Source organism: Chlorocebus sabaeus, chromosome 4, assembly GCF_047675955.1.
Source record: "Chlorocebus sabaeus isolate Y175 chromosome 4, mChlSab1.0.hap1, whole genome shotgun sequence".
NCBI classification, from domain to species: domain Eukaryota; kingdom Metazoa; phylum Chordata; class Mammalia; order Primates; family Cercopithecidae; genus Chlorocebus; species Chlorocebus sabaeus.
In genome coordinates, this window is record NC_132907.1 from 21,360,806 (window position 1) to 21,381,710 (window position 20,905).

The 20,905-nt window shown below is 37.6% G+C and overlaps 2 protein-coding genes across 7 annotated transcripts in view; one reads left to right on the forward strand and one right to left on the reverse strand.

The window, feature by feature from the left end:
* Nucleotides 1-17,103, reverse strand: part of POLK (DNA polymerase kappa) — a 98,715-nt gene extending 81,612 nt beyond the window's left edge. Inside the window, exon 1 of one of the 3 annotated variants that reach the window (XM_007975664.3) lies at nucleotides 16,999-17,103. The gene's annotated coding sequence lies outside the window, so the exon portion shown is untranslated. The other 2 variants (XM_073014673.1, XM_007975679.3) reach the window with 2 other exon arrangements.
* A 166-nt stretch (nucleotides 17,104-17,269) lies between these two features.
* CERT1 (ceramide transporter 1) overlaps nucleotides 17,270-20,905 on the forward strand; it is a 142,896-nt gene continuing 139,260 nt past the window's right edge. For 3 of the 4 annotated variants that reach the window (XM_007975712.3, XM_007975706.3, XM_073014675.1), the window contains exon 1: nucleotides 17,271-17,801. In XM_007975712.3, coding sequence (XP_007973903.2) covers nucleotides 17,706-17,801 — 96 coding nt within the window. In that variant the 5' untranslated portion in view covers nucleotides 17,271-17,705. Of the gene's footprint in view, nucleotides 17,802-20,905 lie in introns of all 4 variants that reach the window. The other variant, XM_073014674.1, reaches the window with a different exon arrangement.

A 20,905-nucleotide genomic window follows, 5' to 3' on the forward strand; every position in this document is an offset into this window, starting at 1 on the left:
CCCATGGATATCAAGGGATAACTATATACACTTAATGTAATGAAAATACATAACTTTATATTTTATAATATCTATTTCATTATATTCTCTCTACTTTTGTTTAAGAGACAGGATCTTGCTTTGTTGCCCAGGTTGGAGTGCAGTGGCACAATCATAGCTCACTGTAACCTCAAACTTCTGGGCTCAAGTGATCCTTCTGACTCAGCCTCCAGAGCAGGTAGGACTACATGTATGTGCCACCTTGCCTGAATTTTTTTTTTTTTTTTTTTGGTAGAGTGGAGTTCTTGCTGTGTTGCCCAAACTGGTCTCGAACTCCTGGCCTCATGTGATCCTCCTGCCTAGGCCTTTCAAAGTGCTGGAATTACAGACATGAGCCACCATGCTCCAACACACGCTAATTCTAATATAGCATCAATGTTTATTCCAATGATAAAAGTTCATGTTTGCTACAAAAAAATTTTATATCAGAATGCATAAAAGGGAAACAAAGATAATAAATATATCATGCAACAATCCAGAGAGAATGATCATTAATATAATATTTTGGGATACTTCATTACTTTCTTCTATGTCTATTTCCTCACATATTTTATACAAAAATGACATCATGCTATTCATACTGCTTTGTAACCTTTTTTCCCCTCTTAATCATAGAATTATTTTTATTTAAATAATTATGGAACTATAGAATCATTTTTTCTTCCATATTTTTTCTACTTATATGGAGTATAAGTATGTAATCTATACATTTTAGACATAGTTGATTTCATCCCACATATCGTTTTGCAGTCTGTGTTCTTTATTTAAGACTGTATGAAAGGAAATTTTCCATGCCATCATGATGTGTCTGGGTATCTGAATTTAGTTTGGTCATTTGGGGATGGTTGAACTTTAACTTCGTGCTTCAAAATCTTTGTCTGACAGTACCAGTATTTTAATATTATTTTTAATGGCTATGCAGTATTACACTGTATGGTTGAACTATATTTTATATAACAGCTCCCTAATGACAGCAGTTAGGTTGTTTCTAATTTTTCTCTATTATAAAAAACGCTGTGATGAATATCTATGCCCATACATTTTTAGGCACTGGTCTTAATAAGACAGATATTTTAAGGAATACACAAGGAATTCTTTAACACTTAAATGGTCTTCCTGCCTATCAGCCTGCCTGGTTATCTATTCCTTTCCAAAAAGATTTTGAGATATCTTATAAAAAGAATTAAAAATTTAAGTGAAAGCAAAACTACCAGGTTAAGAGAAGAAAAGCAGGTATGTATGTCAACAGCAAAGTCCAAATAGTTGATCTAAGAATAAAACTACATATATATACACATACACATGTATATGTGTGTGTGTGTGTGTGTATATATATATATACATAAAATATTTTTTGAGACAGTGTCTCACTCTGTCACCCAGGCTGGAGTACAGTCACACAATCATGCCACCTCAGCCTCTCAAGTAGCTGGGACCACAGGTGTGTACCACCAAAACTAGCTAATTTTATTTTATTTTTTTGCACAGACAGTGTCTCACATGTCCAGGCTGCTCTAGAACTCCTGGGCTCAAGCAATCCTCCTGCCTTGGCCTCCCAAAGTGCTGAGATTAGGGGTGTGAACCATTGCACCTGGCCAAAACAACATCTTAAGATTTCCAACAACTGGAATTAAAAAAAAACATGTTTGATTATATAATTCTTTTTAGAAGGAACAAAACAAAGCATAACCTCCTTGGAGACTTTTTTATGCAATGAATTATATTTAAAAGCCAAATTTAATACACAATATCCTTCACTACCATTCATATCAAATACAGAAACAAAGTCAAAAGGGGTATCTTATGGTTTATGCTTATGAACATTAAAACTCCAATCAGACTGAGAGATAAACTCCACATACCTAGCTGACTCTCTTTATCTACTTTAGATACCTCTATCTTTTACTTCAAAGGAAAATAAATGGTTTTAGGTATTAAAATATTCACATTAGGCCAGGTGCGGTGGCTCATGCCCATATCCCCAACACTTTGGGAGGCTGAGGCAGGTGGATCACTTGAGGCCAGGAGTTCGAGACCAGCCTGGCCAACATGGCAAAACACGTCTCTACTAAAAATACAAAAATTAGCTGGGTGTGGTGATACACATCTGTAATCCCAGCTACTCAGGAGGCTGAGGCATGAGAATCACTTAAACCTGGGAGGCGGAGGTTGCAGTGAGCCAAGATGGCACCACTGTACTCCAGCCTGGGCAACAGAGCAAGACTCTGTTTCCAAAAAAAAAAAGTCACATTAAATCAGAAGTTTATCTCCAACTGTTTAAATTATCGTTTTAAAATACCATGAAAAATACTGAAAAAGAAAAGAAATAAGGAGACAAACAAAACAAACAAAAGGGCACCAAATGGGACAAAGAATGATTGGATAACGCTTAATTTACATAGCAAATATCTTATTAATTAGGTGCTGAGGGTATTGTTTTCTAAGACAGAAAAATGTCCCCTCTCATTTCCTTTTCTGAAAATAAGAGCTTCCTAAATTTTGTTTTTGCTGAAGTCAAAGCAGTAGTAAAAGTGATTTCTCTTTTACAATACTGTCAGTGGTTTCTTCCCTTTTTTCTTTTTTTTTAAAGAGACGGAGTCTCGCCCTTCCCTTTTCAAGATAGAGCCAACCTCTCTAAAGTTGAACAAAAATGAAACAGATAAAAATAGAAAATATGAAATTCTATAAAGGTTGGTTATATTTACTATGAAAGCTAAAAACAGGCATATATAAATGGTAACTAATGTTTTCCAACAATTTACCATTTGCCAAGCAGATACTAAGTGCTCAGGAAGCATCCTCTCATTGCTACTCATGATTACTCATTAGTTTAGATATTTCATTAAAGTATCTTTAACACATAAGGAAATTGAGGTTAGAGAATTTGTATAATTTGCCCATGATCACAAGAGGTACTCAGGCTGAAACTCAAATCCAGATTCTGTCTCCGAAGCCCGCATTCTTAATCAGTATGCCAAATATACAACTACGCCTAAGATGCCAGTTTTATCTTCATTCTCAAAAGATATTTTCATCAGATTTAGAATTGAATCGACAGTTTTTTTTTTTTTCTTTCAGTACTTTAAAGATGTTGCTCCACTGTTTTCTAGCCTCCATTATTTCTGCTAAGGCCATGATCGCTCAAATTGTTGTTCCTCTATGTATGTTTTCCTTTTTTGAGAAAGTTGTGGCCATTAAGATTGTTTCTTCTTCTTCCTTTAATCTCTCTCTCATCTCCCTTTGGAGGTTCAATTACCTGTTACTCCTGTTATTACTCCTTTGCTATTGTTCCACAGGTACCTGAGTTTCCTTTTCTGTTGTTTTTTTTTTAAATCTTTTCCCTTACTCTTCTTCATATTGGTTATTTTGTATTGCTATCTTCGAACTGACAGACCAATTCCTCTGTCATTTCCATTCTGCTATTAAGTCCATCTAGTAACATCATTTTGATTTCAGATATTGTATTTCTTAGTTCTACAGTTTCCATTTGATTTTTTATATTATCTTTTTTGCTGAGATTTCCTTTCTTTTTAGTGATACAAACGTATTTCTTTACTTCATTAAGCACAGTTTTAATAGTTGCGTTAAAGTCTTTGTCAGATAGTTCCAACATCTGGATCATCTTGGGGTTACCATCTATTGACTTGTCTTTTCTTTGAAAATAGTTCACATTTCCCTGGCTCATATATCAAGTAATTGTATCCTGGATATTGTAAATGCTATGTTGTAAGAACTCTGGATTCTGGTTAATCTTTCTGAAGAGTGTTAATATTTTTGTTTTAGCAGGCAAATAAACCCTAACTGAAAACTCTCTATGTCCGGTGAGGAGAGAGACTCAGATCTCAGTTCAGATTGCTTTCAATTTGCCCTGGGCATGCATGTAGACTATGCCAGTCAGAGAGTCAGGTGAAGCTTTTATATGGCATTTAGAATTTCCATTCTCTGGCTCTCTCTTTTCTTGGGTTCCTTCCCTACTCTTTGGTAGCACTGGCCCCCTTTCCCTGGTTCTTTTGGACAGAATAATGGGGGGCTTCCTAGTGGAACATTAGTTATGCCATACTGTGTCTGCCCTCAAGGCAAAGCTGCAAAGAATGAGAATCTCACTCTGTAAGGGTTGCTTTGTCAAAGTTTGATACCTTCCAAAATCTATCTGCTTTTTGTTCCAGACCCCACAAGTAATCGATGTTTGTATTTTTTTTTCTAGGTTTTCCCTACTGGAAGAAGAAGAAGTTTCTCAAAAATTTAAAAGCAAATAAACTTATACATAATTTACTTCATATTCCTAAAGTACTAAAATAACTTTTGCTCTCCAAAGTGCAGCTATTCCACATGTTTAAACAGATGTTTGCTGACAGCACTGACTTCTCCAAGATCCAAAGCGAGGAGAGCAGTCAATTAAACTCCAGTCTCTTCTAAAATTTTAATCCTAGGTTGGTTTCAGATGGGTTAACACAGTCATTCAACCCTCAAGTATTTAAGGGAGGCACCTGGAACTGACTCAGTTCCTAGATTTAAACCTGTTCAGTGAACTGTCCACCCCTATCTTCAAAGTACAGAGACAATACAGGTTCTCGTAATCTCTATGAGAACCTCCTCCTATTCCTGCTTCCTCTTATATGCCCTTTTTACAATCTGAAAGTTTTTTTTTTGTTTTTTTTTTTGAGATGGAGTCTCACTCTTGTCACCCAGGCTGGAACGCAGTGGCGCAATCTTGACTCATTGAAACCTCCACCTCCTGGTTTCAAGTGATTCTCCTGCCTCAGCCTCCTGAGTAGCTGGTATTACAGGCACCCGAAAGCACACCCAGCTAATTTTTGTATTTTTATTAAAGACAGGGTTTCACCATGTTGGTCAGGCTGGTCTTGAACTCCTGACCACAGGTAATCTGCCTGCCTCGGCCCGCAAAGTGCTGGGATTACAGTTTTAAGCCATGGCGCCCAGCCTACAATCTTAAAGTTTTATCTGTCTCTGACATGCAACATAGATGCCTTCCTCACCTCCCCAGAATCCTCATTACGCATATTTTAAATTGTTTTCTAGTTTTCAAAAAACACTCTTTAGTGAAAAACAAAAAAGCAAAAACAAACAAACAAAAAACAACCAAGGCTTTCCAAGGCTTTAAAAATTCCCAGGCCTTCTTTCAAGAACATAACCTACAAAACCTACCCTGAATCATGTACCTGTTTAACTTAATCACAAAACAGTTTGGGTTCTCATTCCACAATAAAACTAGCAATAATCCCTAGAAAGAAGCTAAGCTCTTTGTTTGCAGAAAGCCTTTGTATCTGGAGTTTACAGGTATTTCTTAACTTTACACATCTTTTCACATATCTGAATGAGGGCTACGGTAAATATTACTGCATATTAGTCATTGATCCCCTTGACTTTACTTTGGTCCTTGGTAATTCTCTTAGATTGCAATTTACACAGTATGGTTCTACTACGAACTGATTTCTATGGTGTGATCTACATGACAGACATACCTTTTTTATGTGGAAACCTGAAAAATGATTTTAGTATTTTAGGTATTTCTAACTAAAATGACATTTAGATACCCCAATGGATAAGTATTTAATAAATACACTCATATATAATATTTTCTATTTTGTAATGCAAAAAATTTTACTAGATTGGACAAAGATAAATCAACTAGCAGTATATTACGATGTGCTTTGACCTTTAAGATAAAGAGTATCTTATTTAGGCAAATTATTCTTATTTTGTAATGAATTACAACAGCTAACCCTGAGATGGGGAAGGAAATATAAACCAACTCAGGTTTGGTTGTAAAATAAAATTGAAGAATGTAGTTACACTAGCCCTTATATACCACCAGGGTCTTTTATTTCTGAGTTTCTTCTTTGAGCAACTTTATTTGTAAACATTAATATTTCATATCTTATTTTCTTAGAAGTTTTCCAAAGAAAAAAGGATTCATTTTTTTTTAAAGAATAAAACTGATTCTATCCTACAATTACTATCTGAATGTATTCATCCTCTTTATTAATTTAAAATGCATAACAGAATCGTAGGGATCCTGTTTTTCCTATGCTCTGTATTTTAGTATTTCATCATCCTAGGGTTTATTTAATCATTACTCATGAATTATTTCTTGGGAGATATGCTAAAAATAAAATAATTAAAAAATAAAATGGAATCACCTAAAAAGATGATCCAGTAGGAAAAGAAATCATTTTTATATCATATTTCAGCTCTCATATTGTTTTCCACAGTATAACATCTTTGAAAGCAGAAAAGCATAGAAACCTCATTTTTGCAGTCTTCTTTTCAGTGGCTTTTATTAACACCATTAAGAGTTCTGAAACCAGTTTTGGGTTCCAAATGGTAAGTAGAAGTAAGCTGGCTTCATTCCCTCACTAGCGAAAACCAAAAACAAATATATGGTGCTGAGATTATTGCTAGCAATATCCCATAACTCAAATTTGTAGATCAAACGGTTCCAAGGGACACAAGTGAAAAAAACTCCATGCAGCCAGAAAAAGAATCAGAATTCAGTATCTATGACACCCCTCCCCACAACCTGCCTGACACCAAGTATGTGGAAAATTTCCCTGACTCACAGTGTCTAAACTGGAAAAAGTGAGACTGAAGTAGACAACCAGTTTCCCTCACCATCTTGGGGTCCTGGTGGCCCACAGGGTCGCTGACTCAACCCATGGGAAGCATCATAAGTATGCAAAGGGAAAAATAGCACTGAGGACACTCAGAGACAGAGGGGTAAGGGAGGACTACCACTCCCAGTCTTGGAAACTCTGCTCTTTAACTTAGTCAAAGGAGACACCAAATCAGAGTACTTGTTCGGCAGGACCACTAGGCAAGAGGTACGTTCCACAGGTCCCCTGGGTACAAACCCCTAGCCAGCCTTTCTACACTGCTGAGATATCACCTTCGGGACCTCCTCAAATCCTAACAGGCAGCAATCTGATCCTTTACTAGGCTAGAGGCAAACCTGGAATCAAGGCTCCATCTAGTGCCAAAAAAGAGGCAGAGTGACGTAGCAGAAAAAAAAAAAAAAAAAGAAAAAGAAAGAAAGACATTCAACAGGTAAGTTACAAAGAATCTCTAAGCAAACATGTCCAATAAAAACCAAACTAGTCAGATAAGTCTAAAATAAGCAAATAATGTTTCAGTGCAAAGACATAGATTTACGTCCAAAAGAAACAACAGCAAACCATGATCTCCTCAAATGGACAAAGTAAGGAACCAGTGACTAACCCTAATGAGACAGTGATTTGTGAACTCTTGGACCATGAATACAAAATAGTGATTTTATGGAAACTCGGTGACATCCAAAATAACACAAAAAATAAATTTAGAAATGTATCAGAGAAAATTATCAGAGTTTGAAACAATAAAAAATCAAACAAATCTTGGTGGAACTGAGAAATACGTTTGCTGAACTAAAAAAATCATTAGAGGCTCTCAACAACACAGTGGATCAATCAGAAAAAACAATCAGTGAGCTAGAAGACAGGCTATTTTAAAACACATAGAGGAGGAAAAAAAATAATAAAAAGGAATGAGGATTGCCTAGAAGATACAGAAAATCACCTCAAAAGAGCAAATCTAAGAACTACTGGTATTCAAGGAGCTAAGCAAGAGCAGGAGTAGAAAGTTTATTCAAAAAAATAAAGCCTCCCAAAATCTAAGAAAAATTATCAATATTCAGGCCAGAGAACACCAAACAGATTTGACCTAAATAAAACTACCCCAAGGCATGTAATAATCAAACTCTCAAATGTCAAGGACAAAGAGAGGATCTTAACAGTAGCAAGTTAAAAGAAGCAAGTAACATATAAAGGAGCTTCAATTTGTTTGGCAACAGACTCCTCAGTGGGAACCAAATAAGCCAGGAGGGAGTGCGGATGACATTTTCAAAGTGCTGAAAGAAAAAACTGCCATTCAAGAATATTATATTCAGCAAATCTATCCTTCAACTACAAAAAAAGAAAGATAGACTTTCCTAGACAAACAAGCACTGAGAAAATTCACCATCACCAGACTCATTTTACAAGAAATACTAAAGGAAGCTCTTCAATCTCAGAGAAAAAAAAAATGCGCAAAAAGAAAACATTTAAAGGTATAAAACCCACTGCTAGTCTATTACAGGCACTGTGGTTCATGCCTGTAATACGAGCTACTTGGAAAGCTGAGTCGACAGAGGACTGACTGAGGCTAGGAGTTTAAGACTATCCTGGGCAACATCATAAGACCTTATCTCTAAAAAAATTTCTTTTTTCTAATTACCTGAGCATGGTGGCAAATGCCTATCGTCCCAGATACTTAGGAGGCTAAGTTGGGAGAATCATTTGAGCCCAGGAGTTCAAGACTACAGTGAGCTATGATTATGTCACTGCACTCCAGCCTGGGTGAAGAGGCAAGACCCTGTCTCTGAAAACAAAAATAAAATAAATGCACTGGTAAAAGTAAGTACATAGACAAACCCAGGATATTCTAACACTATAATTGTTGTTGGTCCTCTCATAATTCTAGTATGAAGTCTAAAAGACAAACTTGTTAAAAACAATAGTAGCTACAGCAACCTGTTAAGAGATAGGCAATATAAAAATAGGTAAGTTGAGACAATAAAAAGTCAAAATTTAGGGGCGATGGAGCTAAAGTGTAGAAGTTTTTAAGTTTCTTTCTTTGTTAGTTTCTATTTTTTTCTTCGTTATCTAAGGTAAGTTTTCATTGTTTTAAAATAACTTGTCATAACTCTAAAACTTTTTAATAAACCTCATGGTAACCACAGTGCAAAAACCTATAATAGATACACTAAAAATAAACAGCAATTAATTAAAACATACTATCAGAGAAAATCACTTAACCACAAAAGAACACAGAAAGGAAAAGAGAGAAGTACAAAAGAACCAGAAAACAAGCAACAAAATGGCAATAATAAGTTCTTACTTACCAATATTAACTCTGAATGTAAATGAACTCAAGTCTCCAATTAGAAAACACAGAGTAGCTGACTGGATAAAGAAGAAAGACCAAATCATACAATGCCCACAAGAAATCCACTTCACCTACAAAGACACATATAACACTATAAGTGAAGGAATGGAAAAAGATATTCCACGCAAGGGGAAACCAGAAAAGAGCAGGAGTAGTTAACACATCAAGTAAAATATGACTATAAGTCAAAGACTCCAAAAAGTGACCAAGAAGGTCACTATATTATAATAAACAGGTCAATTCAGCAAAAGGATATAACAATTAATAATATCTAAGCACCCAATACCAGAATACTCAAGTCTATAAAGCAAATATTGAGAGACACAAAGGGAGAGAGAGAGTACAATATAATAATAGTAGGGAGACTTCAACACCCTACTCTCAAGAAAGGACAAATCATACAGACAAAGAATCAACAAAGAAACAGGGGAGTTAAACTAGACCAAATAGGCCTAATTGACATAAAAAATCTCACCCAACTGCTGCAGAACAGACAACCTTTTCATCAGCATATGGAACATTCTCCAGAACAGACCACATCTTAGGCCACAAAACAAGTCTCAACAAAGTCAATAAAGTAGAAATCATATCACATCTCTTTTGTAACCACAATGGAAAAAAACTTGAAATCATTAACAAGAGGAACCTCGGAAACAATACAAAAAATTAATTAATTAATTGTTTGATTTAATTTCGGGCAAGTTCAAATCAAATGACTTGTTCCTGGCAGGGCAAGGTGGCTCATGCCTATAATCCCAGCACTTTGAGAGGTCAAGGCGGAAGGACCTTGTTTGAAGCCAAGTGTTTGAGTACCAGCCTGGGAAGCATAACAATACCTGGGTTGGCTGGGCTTGGTGGTGTGTGCCTAACGTCTTAGCTACTCAGGAGGCTGAGGCAGGAGCATCCCCTGGGTCAAGGAGATTGAAGATGCAGTGCGTCATGATCACATCACTGCACTCCAACCTAGGTGACAAAGTGAGATCCTGTCTCTATTTAAGAAGGGAATTTAAAAATATTCTGAATCAAATGACAATGGAAACACAAAATACCAAAATCTATGGGATACAGCAAAAGTAGCAGTACTAAGAGAGAAGTTTACAATAATAAATGTCTACATCAAAAAAGAAAAATTTCAAATAACCTAACAATGCATCTCAAAAACTAGAAAAGCAAGAACAATCCAAACTCAAAATTAGTAGAAGAAAATAAATAATAAAGGTAAGAACAGCAGTAAATAAAATTGAGACTAAAAAATATAGATCAACAAAAGTTTTTTTCCAAAAGATAGATGAAATTGACAAAACTTTAGACAAAGAAAAGAAAGAAAATTCAAATAAATAAAAACAGAAGTGAAAAAGCAGACATAACAACTGAGACCACAGATATACAAAGAATCTTTATATACTGTTATGAGCAACTATATGCCAACAAATTTGAATAGCTAGAAGAAATGGATAAATTCCTGGACACTTACAACCTACCAAGATTGAAACAGGAATAAACTGAAAACCTGAACAGACCAGTAAGTAACAAGATGGAAGCTGCAATAAAAAGTCTTTCATCAAAGAAAAGCCTGGAACCTGATGGCTTCACTGCTGAATTCTACCCAACATTTCGAGAAAAACTATTAACACTTCTACTCAAACTCTCCACCCCGCAAAAATAAAAATAAAAATAAAAAAATCAAAGAGGGAATACTTCCAAACTAATTCTACAAGGCCAGCATTATCCTGATATCAAAACCAAATAAGGACACAACAAAAAAAGAAAACTATAGGGCAATATTACTGATGAACATACATGCAAAAATTCTCAACAAAATACCAGCTAATCACATTAATAAGATCCTTCACCATGATCAAGTGGGATTCATCCAAGAGATGCAAGGACAGTTCAACATATTCAAATCAATAAGCATGATACATCACATTAACAGAATCAAGAACAAAAAACGTATGACCATTTTCATAGACACTGAAAAAGTATTGGACAAATTCATTATCTCTTTATGAAAAAAACCCTCAGCCAACTGGATATAGCAGGAACATAATCCCAGATAATAAAGGCCACATATGATAAAACCACAGCTAGCATCATCCTGAATGGGGAAATATTGAAAGCCTTTCCTCTAAGATCTGGAACAAGACAAGGATGCCCACCTTCACCACTGTTATCTAACATAATACTGAAAGCCTTGGTCACAGCAATCAGACAAGAGAAAGAAATAAAGGGCATCTAAATTGCAAAGGAAGGACTCAAGTTATCTTTGTTGGTAGGCAACATAATCTTATATTTACAAAACCCCTAAAGACTCCACCAAAAAGTTGTTAAGAACTGATAAACAAATTCAGTAAAGTTTCAGGATACAAAATTAACATACAAAAGTCAGTACAGACATTTTTTATTTAGATTGCTTTCTTGATTTCTTTTTCATATTGTTTGCTGCTAAAGTATAACATTTATAATAGTTACAAATAATATAAAATACCTAGGAATTACCTTAAGTGAAAGATCTATAAAAGAAAACTACAAAACACTGATGAAGAAAATTGAAGACACAAATAAAAGGAAAGATATTCCAAGCTTGTGGAATTGGAAGAATATTGTTAAAATGACAATACTACCCAAAACAATTTTCAGATTCAATGCAATCTCTATCAAAATACCAGTGACATTCTTCACAGAAATAGAAAAAGAATCCTAAAATGTATATAAAACCACAAAAGACTCTGAATAGCCAAAGCAGTCCTAAGGGAAAAGAACATAGCTGGGGGCATTACACTATCTGACTTCAAAATATACTACAAAGCTATAGTAACCAAATGACCATAATACTGGCAAGAAAATAGACACATGGACAAATGGAACAGAATAGAGAACCCAGATATAAATCCACACATTTACAACCAATAATTTTTGACAAAGCAATCAAGAACATATCATGGTAAAAGAATAGTCTCTTCAATAAATGGTGCTGGGAAAACTGCATAACCAGATGCAGAAGAATGAGACTATCTCTCAGATATTTCTTCCTCATCTCTTTTTGATTTTTGATACAAAAATCAAATCAAAATGGATTAGAAACCTAAATCTAAGATCTGAAACTATGAAACTACTAGAAAATCATATTTGGGAAATACTCCAGTATATAGGTTTGGCCAAATGCTGTTTTTTTGTTTTTTCGTGTTTTTGCTTTGGAGACAGGGTCTCTGCCACCTGGCTTTGAATGCAGTGGTGCAATCACAGCTTTCTATAGCCTTGACCTTCTGGGCTCAAGTGATCCTCCCACCTCAGCCTCCTAAGTAGCTGGGACCACAGGTGTGTGCTACCACATCCAGCTAATTTTATTTATTCATTTAACTTTATTTATTTTTAAACTTTTTAAACTTTTAATTTTTAAAATTTTTTATTTAATTTTATTTTTAATTTTTAAACTTTTAAAATTCTTTTTGCGAAAGTAGGGTCTCCCTGTGTTGTCCTGGCTGGTCTCAAACTCCTGGGGTCAAGCAATCCTGTGCCTCAGCCTCCCAAAGGGCTGGGATTATAGGCATAAGGCACAACTCCTGGCCTGGCCAAAGACTTTTCTGTGTAAGACTGCAAAAACACTGACAACCAAAGCAAACGTAGACAAATTAGATTATATCAAGCTAAAAATCTTCTTCACAGCAGAGTGAATCATCAAGAAAATGAAGGGACAGCCCACAGAACAGGAGAAAATGTTTGCAAACTATCCATCTGACAAAGGGATTAATAACCAGAATACATAAGGAGCTCAAACAACTCAATAAAAGAAAAATAATTCGATTTAAAAATGGGCAAAATAGACATTTCTCAAAAGAAGGCATACTAATGGCCAAGAGTTAAATTAAAAAAATGTTCAATATCACTAATCATCATAGAAATGCAATTCAAAACCACAATGAGGTATCATCTTGCCCCAGTCAAAATGGCTTAAAATTTTTTTTTAAGTATTATTATAATAGAGACGAGGTCTCACTATGTTGCCTAGGCTGGTTTTGAACTCCTGAGCAGCTCAAGTGATCCTCCCACCTCAGCCACCCAAAATGCTAGGATTACAGGCATGAGTCACCATGGGCAGCCTAAAATGGCTTTTATTAAAAAGATAGGGAATAATGGATGGTGGCAAGGATGTGGAGAAAGGGGAACCCTGCTACACTGTTGGTGGGAATGTAAATTAGTACAGTCACTATGGAATACAGTATGGAGGTTCCTCAGAAAACTTAAAATAGAACTACTATATGATCTAGCAATTCTACTACTAGATATATATCCAAAAGGGAAATCAATATATTGAAGAGCTATCTGACCTCACGTTTATTACAGCAGTATTCACAATAGCTAAATTATGGAATCAACCATCAATGGATGAATGGATAAAGAAAATGTGGTCTATATACACAATGGAATTTAGCCATAGAGAAAAGAATATCGGGCCTGGAATGTTGGCTCACGTCAAATCTCAACACTTTGGGAGGCCAAGGCAGGAGGACTGCTTGAGGCCTCCCTATTTCAAGAATATATGGAATAAAAATTTGAGTTTGCTATATTTTTATTTTTATTATAATTTCTAATAAAGTTGTTTTTCTGCTATCCCTTTATTGCTGCTTCTCAGGACTATTCATAAAATGACCAAAAATATAAAAAATAAAATGATAGTAAATGACAATGACTATTTTTCCTGATAATACTAAATGTTAAAATCAACACGTTATTCCTTTTAGCAGCAACACAAGACAAGGTGATAGTTGCAAGAGGCTCCAGAGATCATTTAAATTATTTATGGGTAATTGGAACATATACTTGCTAGTACACACTAGCAAGAAAAGAATTGTAAACTGGCTGTTATGTTATTGTACCTTAAAAATGTATGTGGGTGAATTTTCTTTTAAGAAAGCCGTTAAACTAAAGAAAAACTATGTAACACACCTAGAACGTAATCTATCTGGCTCTGACAGATTCTCAAATGTTTAATCATTTAAAATAATTTGGGATGATAGTGTTTTGGAAATTTTTTTTTTTTTTTTTGAGACAGGGTCTCACTTTGTCACCTACACTGGAGTACACTAGCACGATCATAGCTCACTATAGCTTCAAACCTCTGGGGTCAAGCTAGCCTGTCGCCTCAGCACCCCGAGCAGCTAGGACTACAGGTATGCACCATTATGCCTGAGTGACAATCTAAAATCAATTCTATACGTATTAAAAGTTATGTATTACAAGCGTCTAAGGTCCAAAGTCTGGACTAGACTATTCACTAGTGATGATCTGGGCAATTAACTTCTTTGAATGTTAATTTCCTCATGTGTAAAATAAGAATAATGTCTACCTTGCAGGATTTTTGTGAAGAGTGAATAAATCAAATGAACCTAAAACAATGTTTGACATTTTGTAGGCCTTTAGCAAATGACGCTACTTACAAAAAGCTATGATGTTATTTGATTCTTTAATCTCTGACTGATTTTAATCACGTTAGTGATTTTTTTCTTGGGCCCTGTTAATGGCAGTTCCTACAACTTCCCTTCAATTATCAACTAGGCTAAACTTATTTCATTCATCGGTTATTATTTACTGAAAACCTCCTACGTCACAGGCAATTTAAAATCTTTATTCACTTTCTACACATAATTATTGTCAGAATACCTAGACAGTAAAATGCTAGAAAACAATGACTCTACAGAAGTGGTTTATATTTTACTTTTATAGTATCTCAGTCAGATGATCATATAGCAAGATCTTAAGAAAGATCTTAAACAGGGATAAACTATATTTTCATAAGCTATTACCATAGCAACATGTATGCTCTATAGAAATATTTTTTCAACTTATTTGACTAAGAAGAAAAGGATTTGAAATTATAGAAGTGAAACAATAAAAGGGTTAGAAAAAAACAGGAAGCAAAACACGTTTACAAAATAACTATCATGAAGAGTCTACTGATACATAAGATACCACCACACTGCTTTATATAGTATGCCTTTAAAATATTAATAAAATAATGTCTCAATCTAACAGGAAAAGCAATTCAAAAGCTAAGCAAAATAAAAACGAAAGAAAGAACATGTGTACATGCCAAGAGTGGGCACTAATACTGTTCATCAGTGTACTGTACTGTGTGATTTTTAGACTAAAAGGTTTTTCAATGTTATGGTGAAGCCTATGAAATACCAACTACCCTAACAAGTTTTTATCCCATAAACCAAACAGATATGAGTAAAAGATAAGGGAATATATTTTCAATTTCATTGAATAGTAAGAATATTTCTCCTTGAAACATTCCTAGCCTGGCTCTCATTTGTACAACAGGAAACAGAATAAAAAGGGTGGCCTACACACCCTTTGAAATTCCATTTCTGAAATCACTGTCTTATTCTCGAATGTTAGAACTTTTTGTGGGATCTGACATATTCTCAAGTAGCTGTGAAGTGCATTAAGGTATCAATGAGTACCCCCATCTACCTCTTCCCTCCCACTTTTCCAAAAATACAGCTGTCTTTGGAAACTTAAATGGTAAAAATCAACAGATAAAGGAGTCTTAGACAGATATGCTAAGTCACCTTAAGGATCAAAGCTGCAGAATAAGACATGGCAGTATGAGCATAATACAGTAATAATTGACATTAGTAAAAGAATTCATCAATATAAATGGAGTGTGGATGGTCAGAAAAAAAAGAAAGTAAAAGAAAGCAAGATACATATTGGCAATGCCTACTTAAATATCCACTGCCACGCTAGAGATAACCTAGCTTCATGCTACCAACCATTTAGAATCGTAATTAATCCCCCATTGAGGAAGTAAAAAATAGGAGACTGGGATATGGGAAAAGGTCATCAAGCCTAGATTTGAAACCAGGAATAAAGAGCTGGAATTACAGGCACCCGCCACCCTGCTCGGCTAATTTTTGTATTTTTAGTAGAGACGGGGTTTCACCTTGTAGGCCAGGCTGGTCTCAAACTCCCGGCCTCAAGTGATCCGCCCAACTCGGCCTCCCAAAGTGCTGGGATTACAGGTGTGAGCCACCGCACTCGGCTAGCGTTTTCCCTTAGACTCGAAATTTCGCTCCTATCGTCCCATCCGTGTAGTAAGAAAGTATTCTTTCTAAGGCTTAATAACAAATTTTACTCTTGGCAATTATCAGGAACTCGACTATATTAAAATAGCTAACGAGAGGAAATTACTGAAGCTACGAAGTCAAAGGTCTCACCATCAAAGTTATCCTTGACAACTGACAAGAGCTGTTAGATCTTCTTTTGGTCTTTCTGCTAATTCAACCCTAGTCTTAAAAATAGCCACCTATTGCCTAATCCCCTGTATACACAAAACCATTGCACTTCGGTATTTCTAATACGAGAAAGTTTCTATATATCCAAACTTTCCTATCTTTGAGGGGCAGGCATGGTTAACGTGGTTCTCAGTAAGATATTCATTTACAACTAAGAGAAAATCCCAGGCTATCATCTGACATTCTTGTTTTACTTTAAAAACCTTTCTAACGTTATTTATTCTCTGACAACCTCAAAATTACTTTCCACAAAGAAAATTCTAGAAATCTAAAAATGCGAAGTGCGTGCTTGTCAGAAAGTACTAAGGAAATTCTTCCTTTAAACGTCAAAGGTGAATTCTAACTTCTAATGGGTAAGACCCTCGAGATTTACAGCGGTGGTCTGGTGGAAAGAAAACCCCCTTGGCACTAGGAGCTCACAAAACCCCATACCGTGGTTGAGGCGGAAGCGGCTACGCGCTCCCGGGCTTTAGACAAGCAGCCCTGCAACGCAGGCCCGTCATCTTCAGCAGAAAGCTCTCTCACGTCCTGGCTCGCAAGCCCGGAGGGTTCGTCATAAACACACAAGGCAAGGATAGAAGCGAGGCCAAGAGGCAGGTCACGCAACTGTCAAACGAAGCCCACCCCACCGACTGACAAGTCCCCAAGGCGACAAGCGATCCCCGCGCGGGATACTCACCCGTTACCTCAGGATCGCGACTACAACTCCCAGGAGGCTGGGCGAGCGACGAACCAACGCCCTTCCCAGAATGCAGCACAGCGGCATCCCTATCCCGCCCTCTCCTTACTGCGCTCCTCCTACTTTTCTACCCCTCGTCATCCGGGAGAGCCGGAGGTAGGGTGCGGGAGGAGGATCCCGCACGCTCGGCGTGTCGCGTCAGACGCCGGGAGGGGGACGGGGCGGGGAGTAGGAGGGGAGAATGGGAGGACGAAGGGGAGGGGAAAGGACAGGGGAGGGGAGGGTAAATAGTGGGCCAGGCAGCAAGATGGCGGCGGTAGCGGAGGTGTGAGTGGACTCGGGTCTCAGCGGCCGGATTTTCTCTTCCCTTCTTCTCCCTTTTCCTTCGCTATTTGAAATTGGCATCGAGGGGGCTAAGTTCGGGTGGCAGCACCGGGCGCAGCGCAGGGGTCCCGGCGACGGCGGCGGCGGCTGACGGCTGGAAGGGTAGGCTTCCTTCACCGCTAGTCCTCCTTCCCCGCTCCGCTCGGTGTCAGGCGCGGCGGCGGCGCGGCGAGCGGACTTCGTCCCTCCTCCTGCTCCCCCCCACAGCGGAGCTGGCACTCTTCGCTTCGCCATCCCCCGACCCTTCACCCCGAGGACTGGGCGCCTCCTCCGGCGCAGTTGAGGGAGCGGGGGCCGGTCTCCTGCTCGGCTGTCGCGCCTCCATGTCGGATAATCAGAGCTGGAACTCGTCGGGCTCGGAGGAGGATCCAGAGACGGAGTCTGGGCCGCCTGTGGAGCGCTGCGGGGTCCTCAGTAAGGTGAGCAACCGGTGGTGCCAGGGGACCCCTGGCCAGACTCACCTGCCGCGAGGCAGTCCGCTGAGGCGGTGGGGTGGGGCTGGCGGGAGGCGCGGAACGTGCCGGGGTGCGAGGCTGAGTACTGCTGCGGCGACTAGGGATGAGGCGGGGATATAGGGGGCTTGTCCTTGCTGCCCGAGGGCTCGTCGGGGGCAGCCGAGGACCAGGGAAAGGGTGTATCAACCCGGGATCCTGTCTGGGAGACCAGATGCGTGCCGTGCCTTCGGACCTAGGGCGGCAGCTGTCCCGGGTGTAAGGAATCCGGGTTGGGCTTCAGCGGTGTCGGAACGACTGGGCACGGGAGCGGTTCAAGTCGGACCTCTTAAAAGAGGTTGGTCTGTCTGAGGATGCCAAGCTGAGTAGGTTGGGGGGCACTGCGGACGCAACTGTTTCGACAGAAGCCGGAGCGACTCGGCTTGGTGTTGAAATTTGAGGTGTTGAACTCGCCAGGTTAAATGTAGTGAGACAGATTAATGTGGAGGACTTTCTCCCTCACCCTGTACCTTAGTTCACAATAGAGATATTGAATCGGCACGTGATGGGTACAGGAAATATTCATAGTAACTTGAAACATGTGAGAAAGGAGACTGATCTTTAGTCCAGGAAGAAGAGCATTATTTAATAATAAACTCTTTTTGCGGTAAGGGATCCAGGGTAAGGAAAAGATGTTTTACCTTTTATGTATTTTTTAAAATCCGTGTATCAAAATTTTAGGAAAGCAGCCATTATAGAACTGCAGATGGGTGATCTCTTGATATTACATGGTTGGGATTTTTTTTTTTTTTTAAAGTTTTTGCTATAAGAAGATTCACATAGCCTTTTGGACTTCTCTCCCCCTTCCTGTTAAACTTTTTTAGAAATGGCTGGAGCTAGCAGTTAACTTGGAGAGGGGGAGCTGGGCCAGTCCCTCAACAAGCTGGTCATAAGATACTATGTCATGTGCAGCTACTGGCTATTAAGAAATCACCCTGTTTCCAGTATTCATACTTTGGCATATCACTTGGACATTATTTGTGGAATTGTTTAATATAATGCTTTTATAATGTCTGTAGAAAGCTAATGAGAAGGGAACCAGGAAAGGCATGAGTAGTCAGAACTAAGGATTGCAAGTGTTGACTTTTATTTGTATAGCCGAAAAATTAGTTGTATATTGATGCTGTGATCATTCTTGAAATTTCAATGCAAGGTTTTCAGTAACGAGAAGCTCCTCAGGATTTCTTTACATTAAATGTATCCTGTAATTTAGGAATCTCCATTCTCTATTGAACACATTGTGTAGTAGGTATACGTTTTCAGTTGATAATAGGAAGTGGGTTACTTGCTTCTCAGTGATTTTGATAGTTTCATCACTGCTCATAAGATGGGAAGCTGACTGCCATATTAGTATTGTGATGTGTTGAGTATTTTACAAAACAAATTGTAATTTTGACCTACTGATAATTACTTTTTTGGGGGTTGGGGGAATGGAGTGACTGGGGGAAAAAGTCACCAGTGCTCTGAGTTTTACTTTATGTGGAGTAGGTATACTATAGATCAAAAAATGAAAGACCAATCTCGATATTTAAATGCATACAAATGCATTTGATCACCTCTGTGGAAGGTGAATAACTTAAATTTTGACTGTTGCTTCTTATGTAGAATGAATAGGAATAAAGCTTTTGGTATTCTTGCTAATAGCTATGAAGGAAATTTTCCTGAGATTTACCAATTTATGGTTATATACAGTGTTTTCTGGAAACTTTTTAATCAAGGGTATTCTAAATTGAATATATATACTCATACTGAGTATGGTACATGTTTTTAAATGTAAATTATATATTTTGAATTCTTCATATTCACCTGGTAATTTAAACAAGGGTCAGAACTCGGCTTTTGTTCTTTTCCTTCCATTGAGTAATGTAAATAAGTCCCGGTACAATTTGTTTCGTTTGTCCCCCAAAATGGGGTGGATTTGGAATGGGCTTGGGTAAATTTATATTAGAAATATACCAGTTCAAAGGGTATTTTCCATATGGTAATCTGAAATATATGGGAATACCTATGAAGCATATTTCTTATAAATCGCTTAAGTGTATAGATTCCAAAAATACTTGATAGACAATAATTCTATCTGGTTATAACAAGTATCGTGATGGATCATGGTGGGGAAAAGATGCATGCCTTAGTAGGACTTGAGAGCAACTAAGCCTGGATAAAATAATCTCATTCAATTTCTGAATTTCCTCCATCCTTCATGGTTTACCTTCTGTTTTTGCACACACCAAACTGTTTGAAATTCTATCCATCCTTAAGAGTCCAAGTCAAATACTGTCCTTTCCGTAAAGCCTTTTTGTATTTTGCCATCATTCAAGACCTCCTTCACTTGCATTCCCATAGCATTTTGTTTTATTCTAAATATATATTTTTTTCTCTTGTGTTTGTGTTTGCTGGCCTGTTGGCCACAGTAATATTCAGTTCTCCTGCAGTGTCTAGCATATTGCCTTGTCTGTATTTGTTAAATGGGGAAGAGTGAGGGAACATAATGAGAGCAGAGAAAAGACAAAAAACTTGTCTTTCCAATGTCATAATAACAGCTAACAGCTTACTGAGAAAAGAGTCCTGAAGCTGATATAGTTTGTTCAGCCTCTTACAAGAACATAATATTGAATTATGGATACATAATTGCTGGGGTCCCTTCTCTGATATTGAAAGAGTTCTGTTCTAGTGAGAAATGCTGAAGGTTAAGCTTCATTAGCCATGTATAACTCTTCCTCACATTCAGAAAATACTATGTCCAGGCACTGTTCTAAGTCTATTCGTGTTTAAACTTAACTCTGAGAGACAGAGTTTGACAAAGAAAAGAACACAGAGTAAGTAACTTGACCACTGTCACAAAATTTAGCCTTATGAAGTGTGGTAATTATAAATGAGGTAGGATTAATCCATGGTGGGTCTTGAATGCCCTAAACAATTTGTATGACAGTCAGTGGGAAGTTGTCCATGTAAGTTTTGAAGCTGGAGACTCAATACGGTCAACATGTAAGAAAAGTAAGCAAACATGCTTAGTAAGTAAATAAGCTTGTTTA